This window comes from Sturnus vulgaris, chromosome 6 (assembly GCF_052056855.1).
Source record: "Sturnus vulgaris isolate bStuVul1 chromosome 6, bStuVul1.hap1, whole genome shotgun sequence".
In the NCBI taxonomy this organism is placed as follows: domain Eukaryota; kingdom Metazoa; phylum Chordata; class Aves; order Passeriformes; family Sturnidae; genus Sturnus; species Sturnus vulgaris.
In genome coordinates, this window is record NC_142248.1 from 8358255 (window position 1) to 8385956 (window position 27702).

Sequence of the window (27702 nt, forward strand, 5' to 3'; positions counted from 1 at the left end):
AGGGCAGCTTGGGCTGACTCCTCTCTCTTCTCGTAGATCTGGCTATTGTTTTTGCTGTTTGAATACCACATCTGAGTCCATTTTCATGTTGCCTGAGGACGCTATGTACGCTGCAGCACTTGCCGGTTTAATTGCAAGTGCCTATTTACCCTAGGCAGTGGATGACAGGGAGGAAGGAGTAACAAGTGCAGCAGATGGCATGGCAATGATAACATCCTCTTGCCCTTCCCCTCATCAATTAGTCAGTCAAGACAAACTCCTGAAGCTGGGAGCGTGTTCTCCTAAGCTGGCTGCTGGCACCCTTCTTCTCTGTCCAGAGTAAAGCCCTGCTGTTTGCAATACTTCATGAAGCTCCATGACTTCAACATATGCAAACATCTTCCTCTATTATTATATTTCTGGGGGCTGATAACCACGGATTGCAGCAAGCAAAATTAATGCTTTCTTGGACACAAACTGTAAATTGCTGCTCATGGCAGTTCTTAGGGCTTCTGAGGGGTCGCAGAGGACCATCCATTTTCCTGGTAGCTTCTGAGGAAATTCTCTTGTTCAGCTGTTGGTGTCCTCTAAAAATAATGGATCTGACAGAAAACCAAAAGTAATTCAGAAAGTCCATCCTTCTGTGTATATACCACTTGGCCCAGAATGAGATGTAGGATAGAAACTGGTGGTGCCTAACTGAACTGTTGAAGTGTAGTGCCTCATGTTTGGGGTTTCCAGGATATTTTGAGCATTTATAGTCTGTAGCCCTTCTTACATATAACTACCTGAATTCTTAAGCTTTTGGCACAGTATAAATTCATCCTTTGCCTTAGCCAGTGTGAAAAGGCTGAGCAAGACTTTCTCATTGCTTTCTACTTTGCCTTACTTCCTGCCCCTTTTCCTCTCCAAACTTAGTAACAGAGATCATGGGGAGCCAGACTGTCCTGTAAATCTTGCTGTATCTCCTTACAATGGAGGCATCTCTGATTTGACTTTCATACAATAATAGAGCTTTGAAGGGAGCTCTGGTCAAGTGTTCCAATAGGACCAGCTTTGACTAGTAGAAGTTTTAAGTACAGAGCTGCTGTTTCAGCTTTACAGTTTACAGCTTTCTAAAAGTAAGCATTTAAAAACAGTCAGTGTTACAGTGACTGCCTTTGTGTTCAGGGTGAGTAAAAGCCACCAGCCTATGAATGTCTGAATGTCATTTTGTTGAACATCATAAACTGATTTCTGCTGCCTTGAAGCAAGTGGAGCAAATGTTCTTACGTGTTACTGAGTCAAATTTATGCAGAGTGAAGGGATCCTAAATTACTGGGGGACTGTAATCCTTGCAAAAAAAAAAGCCAAACCAAAAACTACTGCAAAGCCCTGGGAAAAATTACATGCTTGTTTCTTAGAGGCCAAGTAAAGTGGACTTGATTGATATTTTTGTGGGTTAATCATTAAGTGCCCACTCTTCAATGTGTCTTGCACTTTCAGATTGACCTGGGCTGAGGTGTGAATTCACAACCTCACAGCTGGGGCTGCTCTGGAGCCTGCTAAAACCCTCATGGCATCACCAGAGAGGTACTTGTAAATATCAGTGACTGCCTCTAGGGACATATGGCATGCTAGAGGAGAAAAAGATCCCTCTGATGTAATACTGTCTGCATTTTTATAAGGAGGAGATTGATGTGCCTGCTAGGAACCTAATGTTAATTGAATTTGTGATTAAAACTGGCCAGAGCTCATTACTCAACGTGTGGCAAGTTTGCTATTGGAATATGTAAATTATATTGTTTTGACCCAAGTCGTGCTGGAGCATATGAGTGGAAGCACTGAAATCTGAATATCCAGGCCTACCATAAGCTGTCCTAAGTGCACTTGATGGGATATCCTGTCTGGGAAGAGCAAACAGGGCTGTAATTCCCCCTTGGTGCAGCTTTGCTGGTGACAGCAGCTGTGAGTTTGGCAGAGAAGAGGGGGTACCAGGTTTTGTGACCCCGTGGCTCCAGAGAGCGCAGTTCTGTTCTGCAAATTCACCCCTGCCCACAGCACTTTGCCGAATACTGTTACTGTTTTTCGCCAGAGCAGCTTGTCAGTGGAGGTTTGTTGCCACCTCATGGAGGCACCAATGACACTGTGCAGTCATGTGTACCTGATGAGGAGATACACCAAGCCCAGTTCTGCTGAATGCAGAATGATAGAAGTAGCAAACTGTAAATGTTCCCTTGCTCAATGTTTTGTGTAGCCTTTTCCCTTCTTCTTGTGTTCAGCTGGGAGAGCTCCTTTTTCCTTTTAAGTTTGGTGAGATTTTTTGTTGGGGTTTTTTTGAGATTCAGGGTACCAGATGCTTTGCTGGCTCTCCATCATTTCATTACCATCCTCTCTAAACGCTCCTTCCTTCTCTCTATAAATGAAGCTCCACCAAGACAGTATCTCAGGCATTCATTTATGTTTGTTCCCATGAAATGCATCTGTGCACTTAGGTCCCAGCTCTCCCTGATGTGGCCTGGATTTGAGCAGCTTCTCCTACTGGTTTTCCAGCTTTAACCAAACTGACACTTGCCCTGATGGTAGGCAGCAGTGTCAGTGAGATTGATTAAACAACAGTGTTAATGGCACTAGGAAGGAACTAGAATGACATGGGTCAGTGCCTCTCTGTAGGTTCAGGCAGTCTCTTTTCTCCTTCCTAATTGAATAGATCTATTGCCTTTTTTTTTTCCCCAAGAACAAAACATAGTTAGGACTAACGTTTTGTTTATTTTTATAGTTTTCTTTGATTGTGGCTGGAGAAATTAATACACACCCCCTTTGGAGAAAACTGCTTGTTCTCAGGATGGCTGCCTCTTTTTCTCAGTGGGCTGAGGCTACAGGTTGTTCGTTTGAAGCACCAGAAACTGGGTGCAGGCTCATATCGGTGGCAGAGACAGAAAGCCTAGCCAGGAAAAACAAGTGGGTGGCCTCATTCCTTTTGAAAACAATGGGAAATGGCAGCCATTTCTGGGTGAAACAAGAACTTGCTGTGAAGCAGACAAATGCTGGATGTAGAGTATCCCAATGCTGAAAAAAGAGATCTTTCCTTAGGGAAAGCCAGTTGCAGAAATTACCCACCACTTTAGTCAAAACCTACCTACCCTAAAAAAAATCTAATTTGATGTAGCATTTTCATGACATCCTGCAAGTTGTAACAGAAAGGGTGGTGTAAAAGTTTCTATTGCATGTTGTGCCAAATAGAACAATAAGATACGTTTCAGGCCTCTAAATTTCCTCTAAGTTTCGAGCAGTGTCACATTAGAAGCTAATTCACCACTGTGATTGCAAGTTTCTCGCATTTTTTTTCTGTGCACAAACTGTGGCAAGTGATGTGAGGCTGAACTGAAAATCTCCTATGTAAGTCAGGGCATCAGACGATGTGTAAAATTTAATTTTAAATTTAAAGCTGAGAAGGCTCCTTCACACTAGTGTTGCTTGGTATTTTTTTTCTCTTAAGCTTGAAATTTTCCTTCTAAAACCAAAACACAGCTGCCTTTTCCTGGTGAGGGGTTGTTGTGGGTCGGGGGGAGCTGGATCCCACCAAACTCCTCTGCCCCGAGTGGTTGGATGCAGGGGGTTGCTTTGCGCTGATTTCCTTTTACCCAATTATGCTTTGCGGGATGTTCAACCCAAGGAACATGGCTGAACGAAAGAGGAAGCCCAAGTTTTCCAAGGAAGAGCTGGACATTCTGGTCACTGAGGTGACCCGAAATGAAGCTGTGCTGTTTGGGAGGGAGACAATGCGTCTATCCCATGCTGACAGGGACAAGATCTGGGAAGGCATAGCCAGGCAGATCACATCAGTCAGCCAGGTGCCCAGGTCTGTCAAAGACATTAAACACAGATGGGACGACATGAAGAGGAGGACCAAGGACAAGCTGGCATTCATGCAGAGGTCCCTCTCCAGCCCCAGCAGTGCGGGGCAGCCCTCGGCCATCCTGCTGACAGCCCATGAGAGAGCCATCGAGTCGGCGCTGCACCAGAGGCACGGCTGCCAGAGAGCGGGTCTGGACGTGGTTGACAGCCCATCCACGAGCTGTGAGTATCACTGCCTTAACACCTCTTTGTCTTGTGCTTGCATATCTCGGTTTGACACCACAAGAGCATGGTATGTTGTGTGAGATGCTGGGTTGCCTGTCAAGACAGGTCTTTCTGCTGTGGTTGGTTTCTGCTCTGGTGGCTGTGGAGCGTTGAGAGGAATTGTTCCCAGTTAAGATCATCTTTATCTGTTTATCTAGTTCTTTTCCGTACTGTTGTCTGAGGTGGATAATGGATTATAAGTATGAATTAATCCTACAAGTGAGGGAGCATCTGTAGTTGAAGTATGACTGCCTCCAGTCTGTGGAAAAATTGCTTGTAAAGGATTAGGAGATCTTCACCCTGATAAAACAGCAGTGCTGCCAAACTGAGAGGCATCTCCCTGTCACCAAGGGATCACTTCCAAGAGAGCTTTGGGGGTCTCGGTGATGACTGGTATTCATTGCTGAGATTGGGCCACTAATGATTTCTCAGTAGTGGTCTGAAGGATCAGCATGAACGCTGTGAAAAAGGTAGACAATAATGACTCCTTCTTCACTGGTTTTAAAGAAACTGCTGGCCCTGCTTTTGAAGTTAATCTTTTTACACCACGAGTCTTAGACACCTTCCAGTGCTGAAACACAAGCTGCTTTGTGCAGGTTCTTTCTGTAGTTGTGTACACATGGTTTTCTTCTGTGGAGGTGCAGGTTCTTTTTTGTGAGCTTTTAGGGATACAAAGGAGAGAAGGAGGTGATAACTTCTTTGGAAGTGAGTCATCTAACACCTCATGGGTGGCGCTGTCCTCCCACACTAGGTCTGATCTCATATCGGAAGTTGTTAGTGGGAAAGCAAGGACAAAATCTTCCAGAACTGATGAGGTGGGACTTGGTCATTCTTTGCATCTATCTTGGAAGCCAGTTGCACTATTTCAGAGGTAAAAAGAATACAGGCTATGCAAGGAAACGGTGGACAGCTGCACCAGGTGGAACTTTGTCTCTTCTTATTCTTCACGTGCCTGTACCTGTGAACTGGCACATCACTAGATATTTATCAGACTAATGAGAATTTTCCCATGGCATTTTGCTTTAGTTTCGATTTTGCATCACGTGTATTTGCCTGAATAACATAGAGTCCTGTTGCTGCTATGTCTGACTGCCTGGTTGTCTTAGTGATGCCAAGCCATGAGTGGCTTTGCAGAGCACACTTTGAGAGCAGCAAATACATCTATGCTCTTTTCAGTGCAGAGAATGCAAGAAATGGTGGGGGAACAGGATTTTTCCATGAGAAGTCTGTGTCCCTCCAGAATATTTGTGCTAGTTACCTATAGGTTTGGGGAAGAGAAGTCATTGCTACTGTCTGAAATGGATTCATATTCTAGTAATGAGCAGTGCACTGTGCAGAATACCACAATAGCTTGGGTTCACCCACTCTCAGGTTTCTCATGGCTAAGCTTGTCACCCGAATGCGGCACTTGTGCGTTGAGTTACGCTTCAAAAGCTACAGGCTTGTCTGAACTGGCAGACTGAGGGGAAGGGAAAACCCTTTTTCCGTGTTCTTTGAGATATCCTGAAACAGAAGTTGGTATTGAGAGGGATTTCACATTAATAATTCATGCTTCCTCTTCTGTTTAAGCTGATGAAGATGAAGAGATGCCAGGCACGTCTCAAGAACACCACTTCTCTTCGCTGCAGCGGGCTGGTGCAGGTGTCAGCCCTTTCTCCAGGCCCTCCTTCCTTCACACTTCTGCCTCATCAGAGCCCTCGGAAGCTGGCAGCCAAAGGAAAAGGCAGGGACTGCACTGTCCATCCCCACGCAGCAGCTCGGCCTGCAGAGCCCCGCAGCCCCGCACGAGGAGCCCGCCCCTCTCCAGCTTCGATCGCCAGCTTCTCCATTCCCATGCACGGCAAGCAGACCTGTTCAGGCAGTTCTGCCAGGAGCTGGTGGCCATTCATAGGGACATGGCAGATAGCATGCATGCCGTCAGCCAGAGCGTGGCTGACCTCACCAGCCAGGTCAGCCAGATGTGTCAGACACTGGCAGAAATACGTGATGGGATCCGGGCTTTCCATAGGATACAAGATCCTGGTGTCACGCCAGGGTCCTGCCTGCAAGCAGCTTGCTCTGAACAGCCCCCTGAGTCCAGTGCAGAGTCTAGCCAAAACTCCCTAAATTGGATGACTCCTGCAAGGGACACCAGGTCACGAAAGAGAAAGCATCATTTTTAGTCTGTATCATGTAAAGAAGGATGTCAATCCTGAGCTGCTGCATGTTCACATGGCTTCTCCATGTGTATCAGTATTCTGTGGGGAAGGTCAGCAGCTGGCCCAACCCATCCATCCCCCTGCAGTAGGAATATGGCAGCTAATCGTAGGACTAGCCTTCTGCAATGCCAAAGAGGATTCTCAAATGCTGTAGAGCTTGGAATGTAGGACATATTTGGGTTCATAGAGATGAAGGGTTTTCACTGGCTTCCCCTTGCTTTAAATGTGGTATAAATGAAAAGGTGCAATAGAAATCATTATCTGGATCTCTTACTATGCCTGTGAAATATTATTTACTGAAACAGCATGCTACAGAGATCTCTTTGCAATCAGCTCACAAATTTATTCTACTACTGCATTCCCATCATCTTCCTGAATATTAGTATATGCAGTATGTGCAGAAATACAGCCTTATGACTCTAAAAACTCTTACTGATCATTGCTTTTATGATTCATTCAGCAATAGTGGGTTATCCAGGGCTTACTGTGACTTACACACAGCTTTGGGGAGAGGAGTGTAAAAGCAGAGCTTGTGCAGGGAAGGGAAGAAGGCAGGATTCTGAGGACAGGTCTGAGCACCACAGGGTTTTAGACTGATGAAAAGGATTGCAAAGGCATAGGCCTGATCCTGCAGTGCCACATGCACATGTGTTAAAGAGTTCAAATTCTGTTTGCTCCAGTCTGAAACTCCTGCCTTTCACAATTGCAGTTAAAATACAATTATTTCATCATTTGACAACATTTAAAGATAATTGTATCGTATTATTTTCTTGCATGTTGTCAAATCTTCAGTTTTGAATCACCTCACCCCTTCAAAATGTGGGAGACTGAACAGAAGCCAGAAAGGATGTAGGGATTGCTTCTGACCTCAAGCCAGTTTGGTTTTGTTTACTGTAATTCTGTCAGCTTCAGTACAGTTACTTTGCATTTAGTTTTATTTATGGTGGGATCTCTACTGGGTTCTCATGTCATGAAGAGTTTACAGTCTAAATTCACAACTACATAAGTTAAAATCTTAAGACATGTTGGTTTTCTACTGCTTTCTTTCTCATCTAGATGCAAGAAAGAACTGTGTTACAACATTTGAATTGCTCCAGAACTGTGTGAGGTTCCCATGTACAACACTAATTCTGGAACTAGGCTTTAATAGTGTCACTTCAGGTGGTGATAATGTATTTTATAATCTGTTTCCTCCTTAATTTGCACCTCTGCATCTAGCATGCTTCCCCCATCTCTGGAAAAAGCCAGACCACTATCCTGATAAGCTTCAGCAGGGAAGAGGGTCAAAGTGTTAACTACACAGCACACTCTGCTCTCCAGGATGCCCTATTGTATTTGGAGGTTGATTGCAGGAAACTATTCCAGTTAATATGAGTGTGCATCATCATGCCATGGCTGGGCTACAGACTTAGCAAAAAAGTTACAGAAAATTCTGTGGAATTGAACATAGGCAGTGTGCTGTAGCAGAAGGATGGTGTGTTTTGTGTGGTCTTCAGGGGTCATCGTTACCCTGTCTGGCCTCACCTTTGAAAGTATAGTGCACTAGCTTCTTTCTTGAAAAGTTCACTGTATATCTGCTGTGTCAGGCATTCGTGACATGCTTTTCCTTTTTTTTTTTTTTTTTTTTTTTGAAGATGTTCTGTAATTCTAAATCAAGTAATTTATTTTTAGTGGTGCAATAAAAGGTTGCTCAAGGAAGTAGTGGTCTGGCAAGGAAAAAGCCTCATTTCTGAGGAGTGACTCAACTGGTTTCATGCAGAGGACATTCCTTTTAGTGCTAGTGCCAGACCAGGGCAGAACTTGCTCACCTTTCACTGAGAATGTCCTTTTACTTCTGTTGAAACATTCGTGTTCTGCAAAAGTTGCAGTCTCTCTTCAGATGAAGGGGAGATTGGGAAATCTGGCAGAAATTGATCTAATTTATGAATCAGAGAGAGCTGAAAAAAAGGTGATATGTGTTAAAGGCTTTCTGAGTCAATATAGTGCTGCTGCTGTATATTAATATTAGTATTTTATATTTTTATATTTGGTCTTTACTGATGTCCTCTCACGGATATAGTGATAAGATTAGCTCCTTTGATGTTGTCCTGGGGGATCCCTTCTGGGAGCCCTCAGGTCTGCAAAGGAGGAGACTCCTGCAGATGCTGGGCACTGGAAGGAGTTAGCATCATTGCTGCCATCAGTTTGTCCATAGAGATGTATTTAGAGAGAGATTCCTGGTGCAGGATGCACAGCCCTCAATGCAAATCCCCAAAGGCTGGTCCCTGGTCAGGAGAAAGGACCTTTTACTATAAACTGCTTGATGTCTCCCCTAGTTTCCTCTGTGGACTATTACAGATTGGCCCAGATCTGGGGACGTATCTCCTGCCCTGTGTAGACCCCTCGGTGGAGTGGCTTTTCTGTACTGGCTCGCAAAGGATACTTCTTCCTGCACCTGTCATGTTAACTGGCTGTTGAAGTAAGTGTCTGTGTCTAAGCAAACTGCTGTGCTCAATCCCAGTATCTCCATGTCTTGTACATGCTGAAAAAATTCTCTCTTTGAAAGTATTTTTGTTAAGAATGCAATAAATATATAACACTTTTAACACAGCTGCTGTTGAGTCGTTTGTTTCTCTCTACAAATTTTGCCTGAGCTGGTAAAAAGCCTGTCACAGACGTGGGTCTCCTGGAGACACTTGGCATCAGAGCACTGAGACAGAGTTTATGGGTATGGCATCCCATGGCATCAGCCTGGGCTGGTGGCTGCTCTCTTGCATTGGGATCTCCTGCCCTGGCTCTGTGCCCGAAGTTGGTTTGGGAAAGGCCATTGGCCTTTTCCCTGCAGTGCACTGTCCTGGCGGGGCATCACTGGAGCACCCCTGAGGTCAGCCAGAGGGTGAGCTATGGAGTGGGCAGCAGGGACCCATGAGGCAAGTCCAGGGCAATAGTGGAGAGGAAAAGGGGAGAAGCCTGAGCCTCCCTCCAGCTGCAGTGGTCTCCTTCCTTTTCACCATCTTCTGGATCCTCACCAGAGGCTGTTCCCCTCCTGGGGAGGAATGATCCCAGCTACAGAAAAATATCTTGACATTTTTCTGGGCATGCTCATGTGGCCATCCCAAAATGGGAATTTGATGTTCTGAGTCGACTGGGGCTTAGGAAAAATGAAACGATGATTTTTATTTGGTGCTAGCAAGAGAGTCTGTGGGAAAGGTGGTCCTGCAGAGCAAGGAGCTGTGCCTCTGACAGCTGTGGGGTTGATCCCAGCCCAGACAGCTGCAGCTGGGTCACAAGTGGTCTCCATTGGTGAAAATGTCTGGTCCTGAGTAGCCTGGTCAGGATCTGTGGTGTTCCGGAGGCTGGCCTGTTCCAAGGACTACACAGGACATGAAATTATAGATTTGTGGCTGGTGACAGTGCCTCTCTGCAGGACCAGGTGCAGCTGATAGTGTCTAGGTCTGCAGTGCTTGGGTCAGCCTAACAATGCCTGTCCTGGGTGTCCAAACCAAGGTTGCCTCCTTGCTTCAATCCAAATGGAGTATTTGGCATTGAGAAGGGGACTAGACACCATGCAGCCTTTGCAGGAAGGCTTGGGTTGTTCAGGATGTGAGTACTTTGGCCTTGGGGTGTTATGTCAGTGAAGGCAGATCATGCAGTCTCTTCTCAGCAGGTAGTTTGTGCCCCTGGGTCACCAAGCTGGCTGCCCTTTCGTGGAATGACTTTCTCCATCCTTGGAAGCATCTGCCTCTCAGCTGTGGTGGGCAGTGGCACTAAGTGTCTCAGACCAGCAGTTGGAATGTGGGGTTTATGCAGTCCTTTGCCTGTGTCTTTTGTAACTCTGGGGAAACTCGAGCCTGGGGCTGGGCAGCACTTGTTCAAAATCGTTTCTTTTGTGTGGATGATCTCATCCCATTTACCTTACCTCAGGGAAGTATCACAGATGGAAAGCTTCCTCGCTGGGAGCAAACCACTTGCTAGCTGGGCAAAGCTGTGAAGAAACATGTTTGTGACTGGATTATCCCAGAACTCTCTGTTGGGGGCTCTGTTGGTGAGACTGGCTGTGCCAGTGGCTGCTGGAGTCTGAATGAGCAGTCAGGCAGCATTTGCTGCAGTGTTGCAGCAGTGCTGCAGCTCATGCCCTCCAGCCTGCACTCTCCTCCCAGCTCCCTGCTGGGGTGGCCAGAGCCACAGGATGTGGGCAGCAGAGCCGAAGGATGCTCAGGCAGAAATGTGGAGGGCTGTAGAGGCAGAAGGAGAGCAGTCAACAGAAAAAGCTCATGCTTAACAAAATACTTCATCATAAAAGTGGGCCCTGGTGGGAATAATTAGTTTCCCATTCAAAGTTGTACTTTCTAAGCTCACTGTCAAATGCAGTTTGCTGAAAATGCACTAGACCATCCTGCCACTGCTGCATGAATTCCTCAGTGCCACTAGCTGTGGATGTACAGGTCAGGCATGCTTTATTAAGGATCTCTGAGTGACTTTAGGTTAGTAAATCTTCACAGGGGCAGCCTGATTTGTTGTGGACAGTGGGATGTAGAGCAGGGTCTCTCCTTAGCTGGTGCTGGGAAGCATATTGACATTTTGCTTGGACTGGAGAGAGCATCCTCTAGGATCTGCAAGGCATCAGACTAACCATAGCACATGGGTGTGTTTCAGGGTTTGTGTATTTTGTGGCTGGCTGGAGGCCTGGTACACCTTTTGAGGCGTGATCACTAACACACAAAAGCGACAGCCTGGCAGCTGTGTGCTATTGCAGGACCTCCTTCCCGCCACACTGGTTTGTGTCTCTCTTCCTTCTCAAATACACAAGCTGGTACTTTAAAAGTTGCTTTGTTTTGTGATCAGAAGTAAATAAGAGAATAAAAGCCAATTTTGGCAGTACTAGTCTGCTGTTTAAATAATTACTGACGATGGCAGAGAATCCCGGGTAGCACACGTTGGGAAAAACACAACCGCTTGCAGGCACATGCACAATTGCTTAACATTAAAACCTGAATTGCTTGAGCCTCAGGCAGTCTGAGACACTGCCACTGCAGACTTGTTTTCTGTGTTTTGTGGGAAGTTTCACCAAGTTTGTGACCTTATTTGTGTGGATTAGTGGGATCACGTGCAGGTGGACTTGTGTCTTTATCTGTGCATTCACGTGGCTAGAGAAGGTAGAATATTCAAAAAATTTGACAGATTTCTTAAGCCAAAGAAATACCTGTATATACAGTAGGGAACTTGGGCCAGGACTAATAGTAGCAGATGTCAGAGGAGCAGTATGCTGCCTTGCAGCTTCCCTGCCTTTGCTGAGGTTGCTGCAGCAAGGAGTGCTGAACAACAGAGGCAAATGGCATAAGAGAAAATTAAGTTTTAGCTATGAGCTGTTCAGGTCTGCTTTGGGGTCTGCACGTGCTGTGACAGGGCTTCCTTCCTGGGCAGGTGTTGTAAGCTCATGCTGGTAGCAGCTGGAACCAGCGTTACCAAGCCTTTTTCATGTCCTCTAGCAGGAGCATGAGGAGTGTGAGAGCAAATAATATGACCCAAGCAATAGATCTCTGTCTCAGCAAGTTGCACAGAGGGCCAGTTGCTTAGGGTAGGAATAAATACATTTCTGCTGAGCTAAAATGTATCTGCTTTTCTTGATTTAAATCAAGAAAATAAATCCCATACACTGAAAGTATTTGTCAGCACTGTCAGGAGATCCCCACAATGTGATGCTGGGGTTTCCACTTGCAGAGCTGAATTGTTACTTTATGTCACACACTACTGAAGTCCGAAGTGCAAAACCTTCCAATACTGGCATGTCCTTGGACAACCAGCACATACTCCCGTGCCCATTAGGTATCCATGTTTGTGTCCTTAGAATCTCAATTCTGCTTGCCTGAGAGGAGAGAAGCAAGCAAATCTGTCACCAGCTAAAAAAGGAAGGCAATTTTTGGGGAAACAGGCAGGCAGAGGAACCCTGCTGCATTCCAGATATTCCTGAGAACAAGGGAGGGAGCCCTGGGACGTGAAGTGACAGTGGAGAGTCCTGAAGTCCTTGTTTCCATCACTAGGCAAAGAGATTTCTGACTGGGAGAGTCTGTCACCCTTGCTGGCAGACATCCCTTCAGACTGGATGTGCATTTGTGTCATCCCTTCCCCAGCAAGAAACGGCCCCACTGGCTTAGTGTTCCCTGGGTGTCCATGCTCGTTTGCACACCATTGCTTATAACTCCATGCTTTCCAGCCTGCCTGTGTTGATGGCTCTCTCTGAAGGTCATTCTGGCTTCTTCATGGTTGTCATTCTGATGCAAGGGAGGGCACAGGAGAGAAGTTTGTGCTTCACACCTGCCTTGTCTCCTTGCCCTCAGGTATGTCATCATCTCCCGGGAGGAGAGGGAGCAGAACCTGATGGCCTTTCAGCACAGCGAGAGGATTTACTTCCGTGCCTGCCGTGACATCCACCCTGGGGAGAAGCTGCGGGTCTGGTACAGTGAGGATTACATGAAGAGGTTGCATAGTATGTCCCAGGAAACCATCAACAATTTCACAAGTGGTGAGTCCTCCCTTTCCATCCTTTCTCCTGATCCCCTTGGGCTGCCCCACAGTTGGGCTCAGTGTGGTGGGTGAAGTAGGTTTTGCAGAGCCTGTGTGAGGAGAACTGCATTTCTAGAAGCAGAGCACCTCTGAATGAGAGCCCCCAGCTCTGCCTGGCATAGATGGATGGATGTACAAGGAGAATAAGATACCCACAGTCATGGAGATCATGAAAGAAAGATTTGTGCTGTGATGTGTCATGTCATGTTGTGTTGTGCCATGTTGTGTGTATATGTGTGCTGCAAGAGCCTGATGAAATGCCCAGGGACCACAGAGGACCCCTGTCACAAGACTTTGTGGCCTGAAGATTACCAAGCTGATGATCCTACAAGACAGCATTAGGTTTTTCTCCTGAACATGCTGCTCTCTCTGGCTCCTGTGTGCAGCCTGTGTGAGGGAGCTCTGGCTGGTTTTGTGTCCATATGAATGAGATTTCCTTGGTGTGTTTGAATGTCCATTTTCCTCGTTTAATTTATCTCCTCTTTCTTCAGAAAGATAATTTGGGATCAGCGCGACATCAGCTCCCTAGTCTCACAACCTTAGAATGTGTATACAACGTACAGGAGGCTTTGTACTTGTCAGACTGATTCTTCCTTGCATAAAAATTGTTAACTTGTCTAAAGAGTAGCAATGTTGAAACCAACCCAGCAGTCCTTTGGGCCCACATATTGTCAGCAGTATAGGAAGCTTTAGAGGAAAGCAAAAGTTCTTAATGCATCTGTTCATCTGTACGATGCTGATACCTGAAGTTAATTAGGAGCATTTCTTTCCAGGCTAGATGCAGAATGGCAGGGCCTCAGAGGGGCAGCCACACTAAATATAACTTTGTAATTACAATTCCTGAGTATATTATTACACAGCTGCTGTTGCTGCCTTGACTTGGTAAAAGGTGTCTCCTCTTCAGTCATGGGGTGGACAAGATGTCCTGAAAAAGCTGGTTATCTCTGTCACCTTAGGGTTGTTATGCACTTGCAGTGTTACATCTTGGTGGCTGTACTTGGGCAATTCCCACTTCTGAATTAACATTGGTATGAATTTGCTTTTTTATGTTAATGAGCACCAGTGAGTGATTAGCTACAGGCTGCAGTGATTTTGCTGCAATAACATGCACACATTAGTCATCCACATGGCTTAGTGCTTTCTGAAAGTACAGCAAAAGACAGTCTGTGCTCCTGGAGCAGCTGCTCTACAGGGGCACCGAGGCTACAAGCTATTGCCCTGCCATGCAGACATGCCTTTAGTCCTGGTTTGTCATGGTGTCATGATTTGTGGGAGCTGAAATGGTAACTCACAGCCTGCTCTGTGCTACAAATGTGGTGAAGATCTGCCTCAGGACTCTCCAGAACCTGCCACAGCCTAATGCACCCTCAGGTAGAAACTGATGTGGCTACGGAGACCAATCCAGAAAGCCCCTGACATCTTGGTGAGCTCATCCTGCTGCAAGCTGGGCTCAGCCTGCCTTCACCAAAGGGGCACAGAGGTGTTATTAAAACGGAGCATCACCTGAGCCATTGCTTGACTTGTGAGAGACATCGAAGCCTCAGCTGGGGGGGCACTGGGAGGTGGTCAGGAAGCAGCACAAAAATCTATTGAATCACTTTCAATTTAAAAAATTTCAAATCCCTGCTGATGAATCTGTCAAATGAAGTGGCATACTTTATGAACTCACAGAAAAATAACAGTTCCTGGGTTTTGTTTCCGTTGATATTTTCTGACCAGCCTCATCATTGGAGTTGAGACCAATAATATGAGGGATCGTCTTGTGATTTCTGGCTTTTCCATAGGGCTGAAGCACTCGGCTGGTTGGGGGAAAAATCACTGAGAAAGAAGAACCTGTTCTCTAAATCCCTACTTCTCACAGTAGTTGCTGTGGTCCATAACAGGGGAAATACTAAGAGAGAGACTGAAAGCTTTGTCCCTAGAAATTCTCATCAATGTGTTGAAAAGGAGATCTGTTGTTCTGGATTCACTAAAGAAGTGGCTAGGTTTCCCAGCCAGCATCCAAACCCAGTGCAAAATCCCATCCATTCAGGCCAGCCCTTTTTACAGTGCCTTATTCTAACTTTCGAGTCTTGCATCTTTTCTGCATTCTTAGCATTGCTCTCCTTAGAGAGGGAATGGTAGCTTTTGCTCCATAACTCTTATGAAAGCATGAATACACTTTAAGCAAACAAAACCAAAAATCAGCATAAAGCAGCGTCTTGTTTGGGAAGCCATCAATGCTTGAAGTTATTTACAAGATAGAAGAGTGATGGAAATTGAGCCAAACCTATCGTCTTTTGAATTTCCAGGTAAGGAAATCTGGCTATTCCCTTTATTTTAAGCAATTAATAATTTGTGTGAGGTTGCTTTTAATATATTTTTTTTTTTGATTACTGAATGGTCGTGCTCTCAGACTCCACCAGGACAAGCTAGATGTCCCATCCTTGGAGGGCATTCACCCGTTGTAGCTCAGTTGACAATGTATACTTTAGGTTTTAAGTGTGCAAGTTGTTTTTACTCCTTTACCTTTGCATTTCTGGAGCAGCCTCCAAACTGAACGAGAGTAAAGGGGCTTGCAAACTTTGTGCCATGGCATGCACAGACACTGGCGTTATCATGAAATGGTGTAAATCTCTCACTGCACTGCTGTACACTTGATACCTTTTACCAAGTCAAAACAGGCACAGGACTTCCAGCCAGCCAAAATGGCACTTAGGCTCTGGGTATAGTTTCCACCATGGTCAATCATTTACCTCATAGTCCTCTTCCAACGCAGGTTGGTTTTACATTTAGGTTAAACAAGCTGCCTGTAGTTTCTCTTCTCTTTGAAGTGTGTGGGTTCTGCTCTGCTGTGGTTACCCAGGACTGTCTCTGTTTTTGCAGACATGCCCATTAGCAGGGCTTCTCCTCTTGCAAGCCTCAGTTTCCACTGAGTTGTGTCAGTTCCCTGGCTTGTAACGTAACATGCAGACCTGCAGGGATTCAGTCTGCCTTTTTGTTCTTTTTTGTTTGAGTTTGAGATTGAGGGATGTTGCTCGGTTCTCAGTGATAATCCCCACCCCTCATTTTCCATTCTAGGAGATAAAATGTTACAGAACGACAAGTCAGAAAATAATGTAGAAAATCAAGAGGATGCAAGGGGAGCACTCCAGTTCACTACCTTAAAGCAGGGGAAGAGCCCCTACAAGCGCAGCTGTGACGAGGGGGAATCCCACTCCCAAACAAAGAAAAAAAAAATTGACCTCATCTTCAAAGATGTCCTGGAGGCTTCTTTGGAGTCTGCCAAGTTTGAAGAGAACCAGTTAGCAACAAGTACACCACTTTCCCTCAGAAGAGCATCTAAATACCAGGCTGAAGACATCTTTGAGCAGTGTGGCAGTGCCATGCAGCATGGCTCCCTGAGCCTCAGCAGAAATCAGAGTGAGAGGGAATGGAAGGTCCCTCACAGCTCCTCTTTCATCTCAGCCAAGGAGATGAGCATCCTTGAAGATGAGGAAGAAGAGCCTCTGTCACTAAAAGCAGACAGCCCAACCGAGCTGTCACTGGTTTCTGCACAAGGCAACTCTCACGAAATCCCCACCACATCCTTCTGCCCCAACTGCATCCGGCTGAAGAAGAAAATCCGGGAGCTGCAGGCTGAGTTAGACATGCTGAGATCTGGGAAGTTAACCGAGGCACCCGTGTTACCGCCCCAGGTACCTGAGCTCCAAGAGTTCTCAGACCCCACAGGTAAGCTTTGCCGAGTTAGAGCATTCTCCAAACCCTGCCTAAGGAGAGTAGTGAGAGGCCTGTGTGCTGTGTACCCATCTAAAGCATTTTGCTCTGAGTATTCAGGTGAACCTGTGGTTCCATGGAAGGTTCTTTGTCAGGTTTTGTGACTGGGTGGGCCAGGAGCTGATCCTGTGGGTGCAGTGGAAAACACTGTCTGGGAAAGACTCTGTATGACAATTTGCTTTATTTGTTGTCATTGTAATTGATAATGCACTGCCAATAAAAAAGACATTCCATTGCAGACGGTTTGTTTGCTGTATTTTTGATGCATTCTCTTTCAGCGGAAGCCCCTCCACAGTGCCTCACATGCTACCAAGAAAGTATGAATGACTCTGTGGTAACGCTGAAATGTGCTCTCTTTGTGTATGAAATTATGTCCTGCTGTGTCCCTTGTTGGAAATCTCTCTCTGTTTCCTCCACTGCCTTAACACAACCATGTGTCCCTTTCTGAAGATACATTTCATTTCCTCCAGGAACACACTGTCAGGCAGCCAGGAGCCTTCAGTAAAAGGAATATTTGGGTCACACAGCATGTTGTTCAAGTGGCCAGGATGTAGTGTCCTTTTTTGCCGTTCATTCTGGCATGCTGGAGACAAAGTTCTTATGCAGAAATATTGATTTCTTTTCCTTTCAAAGTCATGATTCAAATTCTATCCATAATGTATTGTGGGCAGGAGAAGAGCAGATGTGGCCAGCTCCTTGGGCAATGCTCTACTGTCACCAGTAGGATTCTTCTCTAGCTCAGCAACTTTGTAAATACCATATTTTTTTTCTTCTTTTTTTTTTTTATTTTATTTTTTGTTGCAGCTTCAGAAAGCATCATCTCAGTTCCCACCATCATGGAGGACGATGACCAAGAGGTGGATTCTGCTGATGAGTCAGTTTCCAATGACATGATTGCTGCTACAGATGAGCCTTCCAAGATGTCTTCTGCGACGGGCCGGAGGATACGGCGGTTCAAGCAAGAGTGGCTTAAAAAGTTTTGGTTTCTGCGGTACTCCCCAACACTGAATGAGATGTGGTGCCATGTCTGTAGGCAGTACACAGTGCAATCTTCTCGGACTTCAGCCTTCATCATTGGCTCTAAGCAGTTCAAGATACACACGATAAAGCTTCACAGCCAGAGCAACCTGCACAAGAAGTGCCTGCAGCTTTACAAGCTCAGGATGCACCCAGAGAAGACAGAAGAGATGTGCCGAAATATGACCCTGCTCTTCAATACAGCCTACCACCTGGCCCTGGAGGGCAGGCCCTACTACGACTTTCGGCCTCTGGCAGAACTGCTGAGAAAGTGTGAACTCAAGGTGGTGGATCAGTACATGAATGAAGGAGACTGCCAGATCCTAATTCACCATATCGCCCGGGCTCTCCGAGAGGACCTGGTTGAGCGCATCCGGCAGTCTCCCTTCCTCAGCATCATTCTGGATGGGCAGAGTGACGACCTGCTTGCAGATACAGTCGCGGTCTATGTGCAGTACACCAGCAGCGATGGGCCTCCAGCAACTGAATTCCTGTCTCTTCAGGAACTCGGCTTTTCTACGACAGACAGTTACCTCCAAGCATTAGACCGGGCTTTTTCCAGCCTGGGAATACGATTGCAGGATGAGAAGCCAACTATCGGCTTGGGAGTTGATGGTGCTAACATTACCGCCAGCCTGAGAGCCAATTTGTTCATGACAATCAGAAAGACCTTGCCCTGGCTTCTCTGCCTTCCCTTTATGGTGCATAGGCCCCACCTGGAAATTTTGGATGCCATTAGTGGGAAGGAACTACCCTGTCTGGAGGAGCTAGAAAACAATTTGAAGCAACTGCTCAGTTTCTATCGTTATTCTCCCCGACTCATGTGCGAGTTAAGGCTCACTGCTGCCACTCTGTGTGAGGAGACCGAGTTCCTGGGGGACATTCGAGCAGTGAAATGGATCATTGGGGAGCAGAACGTGCTCAACGCTCTCATCAAGGATTACCTTGAGGTTGTGGCCCATCTCAAAGATGTCAGTGGCCAGACCCAAAGGGCAGATGCTTCTGCCATTGCCTTGGCCCTCCTGCAGTTCCTGATGGACTACCAGTCGATTAAACTCATCTACTTCCTGCTGGATGTGATTGCTGTGCTTTCACGCCTTGCCTACGTCTTCCAAGGGGAGTACCTCCTTGTGTCACAGGTGGACGATAAAATAGAGGAGGCCATCCAGGAGATCAGCCGGCTAGCAGACTCCCCTGGGGAGTACTTGCAGGAGTTTGAGGAAAACTTCCGTGAAAGCTTTAATGGTATTGCTGTGAAAAATCTACGGGTGGCTGAAGCCAAATTCCAGTCGATCAGAGAAAAGATCTGCCAGAAGACCCAGGTGATCCTAGCCCAAAGGTTTGATTCTCGCAGCCGGACATTTGTGAAGGCCTGTCAGGTATTTGACCTTGCAGCTTGGCCCAGAAGCACTGATGAGCTCATGAGCTATGGGAAGGAGGATATGGTACAAATATTTGAACACCTGGAGACAGTCCCATCATTTTCCAGAGAGGTTTGCAGGGAGGGGATGGACACCCGAGGGAGTCTGCTGATGGAGTGGCGAGAACTCAAGGTGGATTATTATACCAAAAACGGTTTTAAAGACTTGCTCAGTCACATTTGTAAATACAAACAGAGATTTCCCCTCCTAAATAAAATAGTTCAGATCCTCAAAGTCCTTCCCACCTCTTCGGCCTGCTGTGAGAAGGGGCGCACCGCCCTGCAGAGAGTGCGCAAGAACCACCGCTCTCGGCTGACGCTGGAGCAGCTCAGTGACCTGTTGACAATTGCTGTTAACGGGCCACCCATTGCCAACTTCGACTGCAAAAGGGCACTCGATAGCTGGTTCGAGGAGAAGTCAGGCAATAGTTACGCGCTCTCGGCCGAAATGCTGAGCAGGATGTCATCTCTTGACCAGAAGCCGATGTTGCAGAGCATGGACCATGGCTCTGAGTTTTACCCTGATATTTAGGAAGGAATGCCTCAGATCAGATAATTTTTTTAATCTATACTCTAAACTTTGATATATTATATAAAATATATATATATTATCTATATTAAGGAAAAACCCACACTGAAAATTTAAAAGTTAAGACGATGTACGTCTGATAGAAGCTAAGCAGAATTTTAAAGATTGAGACAATGTTTAGACATTTACTGGTGTCTCCAACCATGGCAGCTGCAATGTAGGTGGCAACATTTCATTCTTTAGAAGCATGTGCTGGGGCCATACTCTACATGTTCAAACCTAACAACCTATAAGCTAGACAACGGGTCTTTGTCAGCCTCATCCTCCCAGCGGTTTCCTTTGTATGTGTGTTGTCGGTTTGCTGGGTTGTTTTTTGTTTTGTTCTGTTTTGTTTCGGGGTTGTTTGTTTGTTTGTTTTCTCCTCAGTTTCAATCTCTGCCTCTCTTTCCATTGTTCAGCCCAGTTATTGAGCCATTTCAGCCTTTTGTTGGCAACCGTCAGATTTCTGATTTCCGACAGAGCATCCCGTGTGTTTATGTTGCCCCCAGCTCTACCCAGGTCTCCTCAGCTGAGTGGAAGCTTTCTTCACTCAAAAGATTACTGACAGGAGAGAAGGGCTGGGGGTATGATTTTGGGTTTTTATTCTGATTTAGATACAAATGCCTCCACTAAACTGTGATGCCCCTTTCTCAGTTCTCCCTACCTTTGGGCTGTAGAGTAATACTTGGCTTTCAGCTCCTTTTATGATAACCATAGTACCAGTCTATCATACGTATGTTATAACATGATGTCATGTGCAGACTATAAAATAGCAAAATAGAGAAGGCAGGGGGAAATTTTTGCATTTATATTTTTATATTGTATGAGATAAATATATATATATATATACAATTATTCATTCAAAACCAGGGCTGCTGTGGAAGCTAGACAGCCAATGAGTCGAGAGCCACCTCTGGGCGCAGATTCAAAGGCTTAAAAAATTATATTCTAATTTACATTATTTATACTATGTCTTTATAATCCTAGATTGTTGTGGGGTTTTTGTTTTGTTTTGTTTTGTTTGGAATGACTGAAAGAAAAAACCTGCTGCAGTTTGGTGGCAGGAGCTATCAATGCAAGATTATCTTGGATTATATTCATGTGTGATGTCCTACAAAGGTTCACTTACTCTCTTGTGACCAAGGTAACATGTTCCACAGCACAGCAGACTGATGACAGCAGGAAGAAGGGATGTTCTGCTTCTTCCTGCGAAATATTTCTTCCTTTCTTGAAGGAATGCAGAATCCAGCTGAAATGTGAATGGGGGACTTGCACCTTCCATCACAAAGAGATTGTTTTATGGGCTTGGGGCTCTTCTTTGTTTTATTCTTTTAAAGTAAACAAGCTCCAGGCATCCACACAATATCACTTCAGGTTAGAAAAGAGAAAAAAAAAAAAAAACCACAAAAAAACCCCAACCAACCAACCAACCAACCAACCAAAAAAAACACATCACACAAACAAAAAAGGTGCAAAAACTCCACAGATGCTAGTGCCTTGCCCTGCTGATGTGGCATGGACAGCACCAACCTGACCAGACCATCGTGGGAGTGAGATGTGTTGTCCAAAAGGTGTCCAAGCTAACATGTTCTCACTTCCCAGAGGGATGAGCTTTGTGCCAAGCTGTGTTGTTTGGAAACATGATGGTGGTATCAGCAACACTGAACCTTTCCTTTCTCCTGTTACCCCCCTGCCCTTGGTCTTGGTGCTAAGATATCTCTAGAACCGTTGCTGCTAGTTGATAGCTTTTCATTTATATAAATATATATATATATATATATAATATTATTTTATTTTTTAAACTTTTTTGTTTGTTTTCAATGGAGATGTAGCATGTTTGGAACCGATCTCTCTCTGAGTCACTTTCACTGCCAGGGTTCACGCACTGTCTTCCCCAGGAAAACACACACTTCTACCTAGGTCTCACTCACCTCCTGCTAACCCCTTTGCCTTCAGCAGAACTTCACAGCCAGCGCTGGCAGAGGTGTGCAGCCAAGCCTCTACAGACTGGTTCAGCTTTCAGACCCCACAGGAGCAGCTAGGCTGGTGTTGGTCAGGGTTTTGGAAGTGTTTGCCTCTGTCCCTGTGGGACTGAGGAGGGACTGAGGCCACCCAAAGCACGAGTGGTGGCCTGTCCTTGTGTCCTGACACTGCCCCTTCGCTGTCAAACAGGGCCTTTCAGTCAGATGGTGCGGGCAGAGTAGAACAGACCCTGTGAATGTAGCAGCGAGGGCTGGTCAGCACCCTCTGTAGCACTTACCCTTGCCTTACCTCTGACAGCACGTGCAGCCTGAGGCTGGCTAGGGCAGGAGAGGGCACCTGTGCCAGGGCCACCCACCTGCTGCCACACTGCCGCCAGGGGTGCTCTTCCTTGTGGTCCTCATGGAAATGTCACAAGCTAGGTCAGGGCATCACGCAGTTGCAACACAGGGGCATTGATATAACACACCTAGCAAGCGTGAAAAATGGCTTTTTTTCATGTTTTCCTGCATTTGATGCATGTGATTGAGTTGATCCATTCATCCAGAGGAGTAAAAATTAAACTAGAAAGCCTCTGCCAGCTGTGCAGCCTCGGGTGGTTGTTTGCCTGACCATATAGTAGGGACCTGTCTACACAAGCTGCTTGTAGCTCTCCAGGCGTGGTGAATTGGGTCTGCTCAGGGTGCTGCCACAGTGCTCTGGAACTGCTGCCTGCAGGGTGGTGGCAGGCTCCCTTCCTTTTTAAAACTTGAGGAGACGTAAAAAGATAAAAATGGTTGAAAAACTGCTGCTCCATTAGCTTCTGACTGGAGATGGGCGAGGTGAACATAGATCATAAATCCCATAGAACTCCATAGCTCATTGTGGGTGGAAAAGAAACATCACCTGCCTTTCTGTTTGCAGCAGCAAAAGCTCTTTGGCACAGAGGCCCATCAAAGTGCCTGGCCCACATGAAGGGGACAGTCTCCAGTCACCTTTGGAGAGAGGGATGCTCCCCCAGGGCTTGTGCTGAGCAGCCCAAGAGGCCTGTTTACAACTCCTGACCCAAGCCTCCTAACTTTGGCCACTGGGGAGGAAATGGCAAGGTAAGAGTTGCCAGAGGCCTGTTCAGAAATTATTCTTCCAATTTGTCACTACTTCCCTTCGGTTCACTTGCAAATCCTGCTTTCATCAGTGACACTTTTTGCTGGCAGCTCTTACTTCTAATGGTGCAGTGAAATGTGCAGCATGTGGTGATTTTCTCTGGCAGCCAGCTGACACAGGCAGAGCACTTGTTCCTTTAGCAAATAACTTTGCTTGCAAACTGATTCCCTGCCACTGGATTTTGTGGATACTCGTGATGGGAAAGGTCAGAGACACCTTACATTGGTGATGGGGATAGACAAGAGCTTGGCAGAGCAGCTGGCCCAGCCCAGCCCATCCCAGCTCCTCCAACACAATTCCCTGTTACCTGCACGTCAGAAAATAAGCCTGGCCTTTGTCCTAGTGTAATGCAGGTGCTTTGCAAGCTTTCTCTCCAGGTTAACCTGCCTATCTCAGATCTGTAGCTCTTACTTTCGTGGGTAGTCTGTGGATGGAAACTTGACTACCAACATGGACAAGATAGGGAGAGGGGAGGAATATCAATGCAAAGCACCCCTGGCTTCCTGGGGCTCTCGAGCCTGTCGCAGAAGCAGGTTCATTTCTGTGCCCTGTTTGTCTGGTGGCCTGCCACAGCCTGGTGGCAGAGAGGCCAGGAGGCAGAGCAGGCATGGGGAGGGCTTAGCAGGCTGCTGAGGGAGGCCTCCATGGCTCCAAGATTGCCATGCATCAGGTTTAATCAATGCCTTTCCTGCTGTGCTGAGAGAGCAAGAGGAGTTGTTTGGAACGTGTTGCTCACAGCATCTTGAACTGGTTAGGCTGCAAAGACAGAGGGTTCAGTTTTTCTTGAATGAGCTCTTTATTGTCTCCTTCCCCTGCATCTTAGCTATGGCATCTGACTGTGAATAATGCACACTTCTCCAGACCCTCGGGTTTGTATTTCTAGCCCGTGGGATTTTTGATTGCCAATTTCCCTTCCCCACTTTTTGCTCAGGCTCCTTGCCTCTTTTACCCTGCTGTGAAGCAGAAATCTGTGAAGCACATTTAGACATGCCCTTCTGCAGGGCTCACCTGTGTCCACAGGGGTCCGGGCCCTCCAGCCACGAGACCAACCTCAGCAGGGATAATCCTCACAAGAGACCAAAGCTCTTCCCATACCAGCAAAAGCACACTGAAGTTACGGGGGGCTGCGAGGGGACACGGTGGGCAGGGTCCTCGTGTGGTGTCTGCCTTGGGTCTTGAGCCAACTGCAGCATTGTCCCTCGTGCTGGTCGTGCTTTTGCTGGTATGACTGTTCAGGCATGATTCAGGCTCAGTCCATCTCTTTCTCACAGCACAAACTCAACCAGATGGCCCGCGGGGTCTTTGGAGTCCCCCTCCCCTCTTATCTCATGAGGATTGCTATTTGTTTGACCAGTGCCTAGACAGCTGGCTTGCAAGTATGCAGCAACAGCCTCTGCTTTTGCAGATTCCCCTCTCAGCCCTGTTAAAAGAGGTCTTAAAAGCAGAGAAATGGTACGTTAATCCCCCAGCCATTGTATCCAATGCAGTAATGCCTATGCAATTCCTGTCTCCCTTGGAGACAAGTATGATGTGTGTGCATGTAAGCTAGTGTATGTATACAGTACATATGCATATGGTCTATATATTGTATATACGCACATCCCAGTACATATACACACAGTACAAAAGATTAAAATCACATGCTTATATATCTATAAATGAAATCCTATATATTTATATATTTCTATGTTTTCGATAGATATAAAGATATAATATAGAGATAGACTCAACCACCCTTGTGTAAGGCTGGCCCTGTGTTCTAGCACAAGGCACGGAACACTGAAGACTTTGGACTTTGGGATGGTTTTAGCCATACACTGAGGCCTACATTTACATGTATAGCACTCTATGGAGAGGGGCTTGGCTGTGTTTAGGGCAAGGGGTTTCCTTGCTGGCATGTTAACCAAGTGATAAACAAGGTTTGTTTAATAGTGGAATGTCTTGGTAGGGGAGAATGCTTGAGTGTCGTTCTCCCAAGAAAGCCTCTTGCTGAGGTCCTGTGTGTTCACACTTGGGCAGACACATATCCCACCTTTATATGCACTTCTGTCTCTCTGCATGGATGTGGTTGTCAATTGCTGGCACTGGTGCTGTGGAAATGTGGCTTTTTGCTGTTCCACCTGGCATTCCTCAGCAGTTGCAGGGATACCTGTGCTGGCCAGTGCTCACCAGCACCAGCGAGCGCATGGGTGCAGTTGTGGGCATTGGTCAGTGACACAGCTGTGGTGCTGGGATAAAGGCAGCAGGAGAGCCAAGGTGGGTTTGAGTGCAGGAAGGGTTATGGCCATGCAGTTGGAAGTGGCAGGGATAGTGTATGGAGCTGGAACAGTGCAAACAGGAAGGAACGGTGAAGTCAGAGCGATAAGGATGAGAGTGCGCCATCCCAGTTGGGAAGGCACGTTCAGCTCTCTTGGGTCAGGCTGGCCGCTGTCCTGCTGCAGGAGCCACTCCACTCCCTCAGGTCTCACAGCCACTCCTCAGCCCGTGAGCAGCCTGCCTGGCCAGGGGCCCATGGAGGCTTTCTGGAGGAAAGGGAAAGATGTGATTGTATGGAAGACATGGTTGTGTTGCATGCGTGCCTTTGGGCCCCAGCGTTCGGACCTTGCAGGCTGAAGCACCGAAGGGTGCAGCCCTCTCACCCTGCCCATGCAGAGACGCCTGCTTTCCCATGACCAGCATTTCTGTGCTGCCATGGGGGTGGATCTGGGCAGTGAATCAGCCCTCCCTGAGTATCTGCTGATGCCTGTGGGACGGACAGCTGTGTCATCCCTCCCTTCACACAGCCACTCGTAGGACACTGGCCCTGCTGCATCCTGAAGCCTTTGGCTAATACCTGAGAGGACCTGAGAGGTGCCTCTGGCCAGTCTGGCAGCAGGTGGTCAGTCGGCGAGCTGCTTCCCCACAAGGGTTGGAGGGAAAGCATGGAGGTTTGCCTTTGCAGCTCCGCGCCAGGCCTGGCAACCGCCGCACTCCTCGCCGCTTGTTTTATTTGTTGGCTTCGGCCGGGAGGAGGGTGAGTTGTAATTCCGACAGGCGAATGGCTCGTTACACTGGTATTGCACGAGCAGACGCTGTGCAAGCTGTCCCCAAGCCCCGTCACACACCTCAGTGCCCTCTCCCAGGCCTCTCTCCTCCACACAACTGGTAATCCACCTCAGCCGCCTCTGCCCGGCGGCGGCTCCCCGCTCCGGCACGGCCCCTGTGCCGCGGGGAGCTCTGGGCACCTGTTCCTCACGAACCTCAGAGACAGTTCTGTCGCTCCGGCCCCCTCGTTGCGATGCCACTGACACTGAGCTCAGCCCGCGGCCCGGCCTCGCAGCCGCCCGCCCAGGGGCTCCCATGCACTGCGCCTCACCTCGAATAAGCTCGCTGCGCCACGCGGGGCAACCATGTCTCCTATGCTGTAATGTCCCCAGCGCTACAGGAGGGCTACGGAGCTTTCTGCCAGTCGTGGCATCCTCATAGACTCACCCGACAGTTAGCAAAAATGCATTTCTACTTCCAGAAAACGAGGTTTTGTCTCAAACCTCTCCATAGCCGCATCCAAGCACAGCCCTGCTGAACTGTTTCAAGCGATCTCTCACCCACTCACTCACCCACCACACACACATACGAAATGAGAGAAAAATATCTAGACGTCTATTACTATATATGTATTAATATGTTAATATCACTCTTTTGGAGACATTAAAATGTTATTACTTTACAGACTATGCTTTATAGTACCTGTGTGAAAGGACCTAGGACACTGGATACGAATAGAGCTATGTTGATATATCATAGTATGTACACGAGAACTTTCCTTTTGTCATATTATCCTTGTAATGTAAAATGATTGTTAATAAAAAAAAAACAAAAACATTTAAATTTATCAACTTGAGTTGCTAATTCTTTAAATTGTTCTTGGAGGTTAATGTCATTTTGCCAGACGAAGGGCATCTAAGCTGATGCACTCCCGTTTCCCTCAGCCCAGGACTATAAAGAGCAGATGCAGTGGTAATTAATCCAGAAGGCTCAGTTGCAGCCCCCTGAGGTGCTGGTAGTTTTCCCTCCTGAGAGACTGGCTCCCTGACATGCCGAGTGTCACTGCAGCCCCTCGAAATCCTCACCTTGGCGAGCAGGTCCAGCATGTCCTGTGATGGAGCTGCCTTGTTTCCCCATGGGCTGGGTTATCCCGGTGCTGTGCCAAGGCTGCAGCAGGCAGACCAGGAGCTGGCACCTCTCAGAGCCCAGGGCTGCTCTGGGTCAGCACTGGCAGCTATGTCAGCACATGCTGGTTTTGGGTTGGGATGCAGAGTGGGTTTTCTTGAGGCTCTGTGCTCTCTTTCTAGTCAGGTGCAGTGGCATTATCGTTAGCTTTGCTGTGGTGGGCTGGGCTTGTAATGTGGATTGGCAAAGCTTTGCATATGTGCCTGGTTTGGTTTGAAGGATGGAGAGATTTTCCTGAGTTCTAAATGCTCTAAATCCAGGGGAAGCTGGGCTTTTTCTATCCACAAAAGAGAGGGCTGACTTAACTTTGTACTCTTCTTTTTTGACACTGGGCTTGCAGTTGATTGACTAAAGGTGCAACTTTTAAAACAGTTCAATGTATTAAGAGTATTTTTGCTCATGGAGGGTCTTATATCTGCTAAATCATTATGGGCAAGAGAGCCAGCGTCTGAAATAAGAATAATAATGTGTCCATGGATTAGCCCTGGCTGTGGGTTGTATTTGCTGACCAAATAGCTGGAAACATTGCCTCCATGGGCTGAGTCTGGCTGCTGCTGTGGATACACCTCGCAGCAAAGGCACCGTAGGGACTATGGATCATCCATCCCTCCTTCACTGAGGCTCAGGTTTGCACAGCAGTGCAAGCAGGGACAACCTTGCAAAGGTTGAGTCCATCCCTGGGTGACAGCTGTAGCTAGAGAGAAACATGGGCAGAAAACAAAGCCCTTCCAGCACGAACAGTGACTCGCTGAGCTCTGAATGTGCCCATGTGGCAGTGGAGGGAAGCA

At 47.0% G+C, this 27702-nt stretch overlaps 2 protein-coding genes across 9 annotated transcripts in view; both read left to right on the top strand.

Annotated features, from left to right (window-relative positions):
* PRDM11 (PR/SET domain 11) overlaps window positions 1–26576 on the top strand; it is a 49796-nt gene extending 23220 nt beyond the window's left edge. For 5 of the 8 annotated variants that reach the window (XM_014881901.2, XM_088166826.1, XM_088166829.1 and 2 more), the window contains 3 exons: window positions 12596–12780; window positions 15882–16532; window positions 17382–26576. In XM_014881901.2, the coding sequence (XP_014737387.1) occupies window positions 12596–12780; window positions 15882–16532; window positions 17382–19546 (3001 nt within the window). In that variant the 3' untranslated portion in view covers window positions 19547–26576. The other 3 variants (XM_088166832.1, XM_014881905.2, XM_088166827.1) reach the window with 3 other exon arrangements.
* On the top strand, window positions 1504–8867 carry LOC106856511 (uncharacterized). The gene is made up of 2 exons (XM_088166833.1): window positions 1504–4038; window positions 5650–8867. The coding sequence occupies exons 1-2, from the start codon at window positions 3609–3611 to the stop codon at window positions 6240–6242; spliced, it is 1023 nt and encodes a 340-aa protein (XP_088022959.1). The 5' UTR covers window positions 1504–3608; the 3' UTR covers window positions 6243–8867.
* Window positions 26577–27702: the final 1126 nt, after the last annotated feature.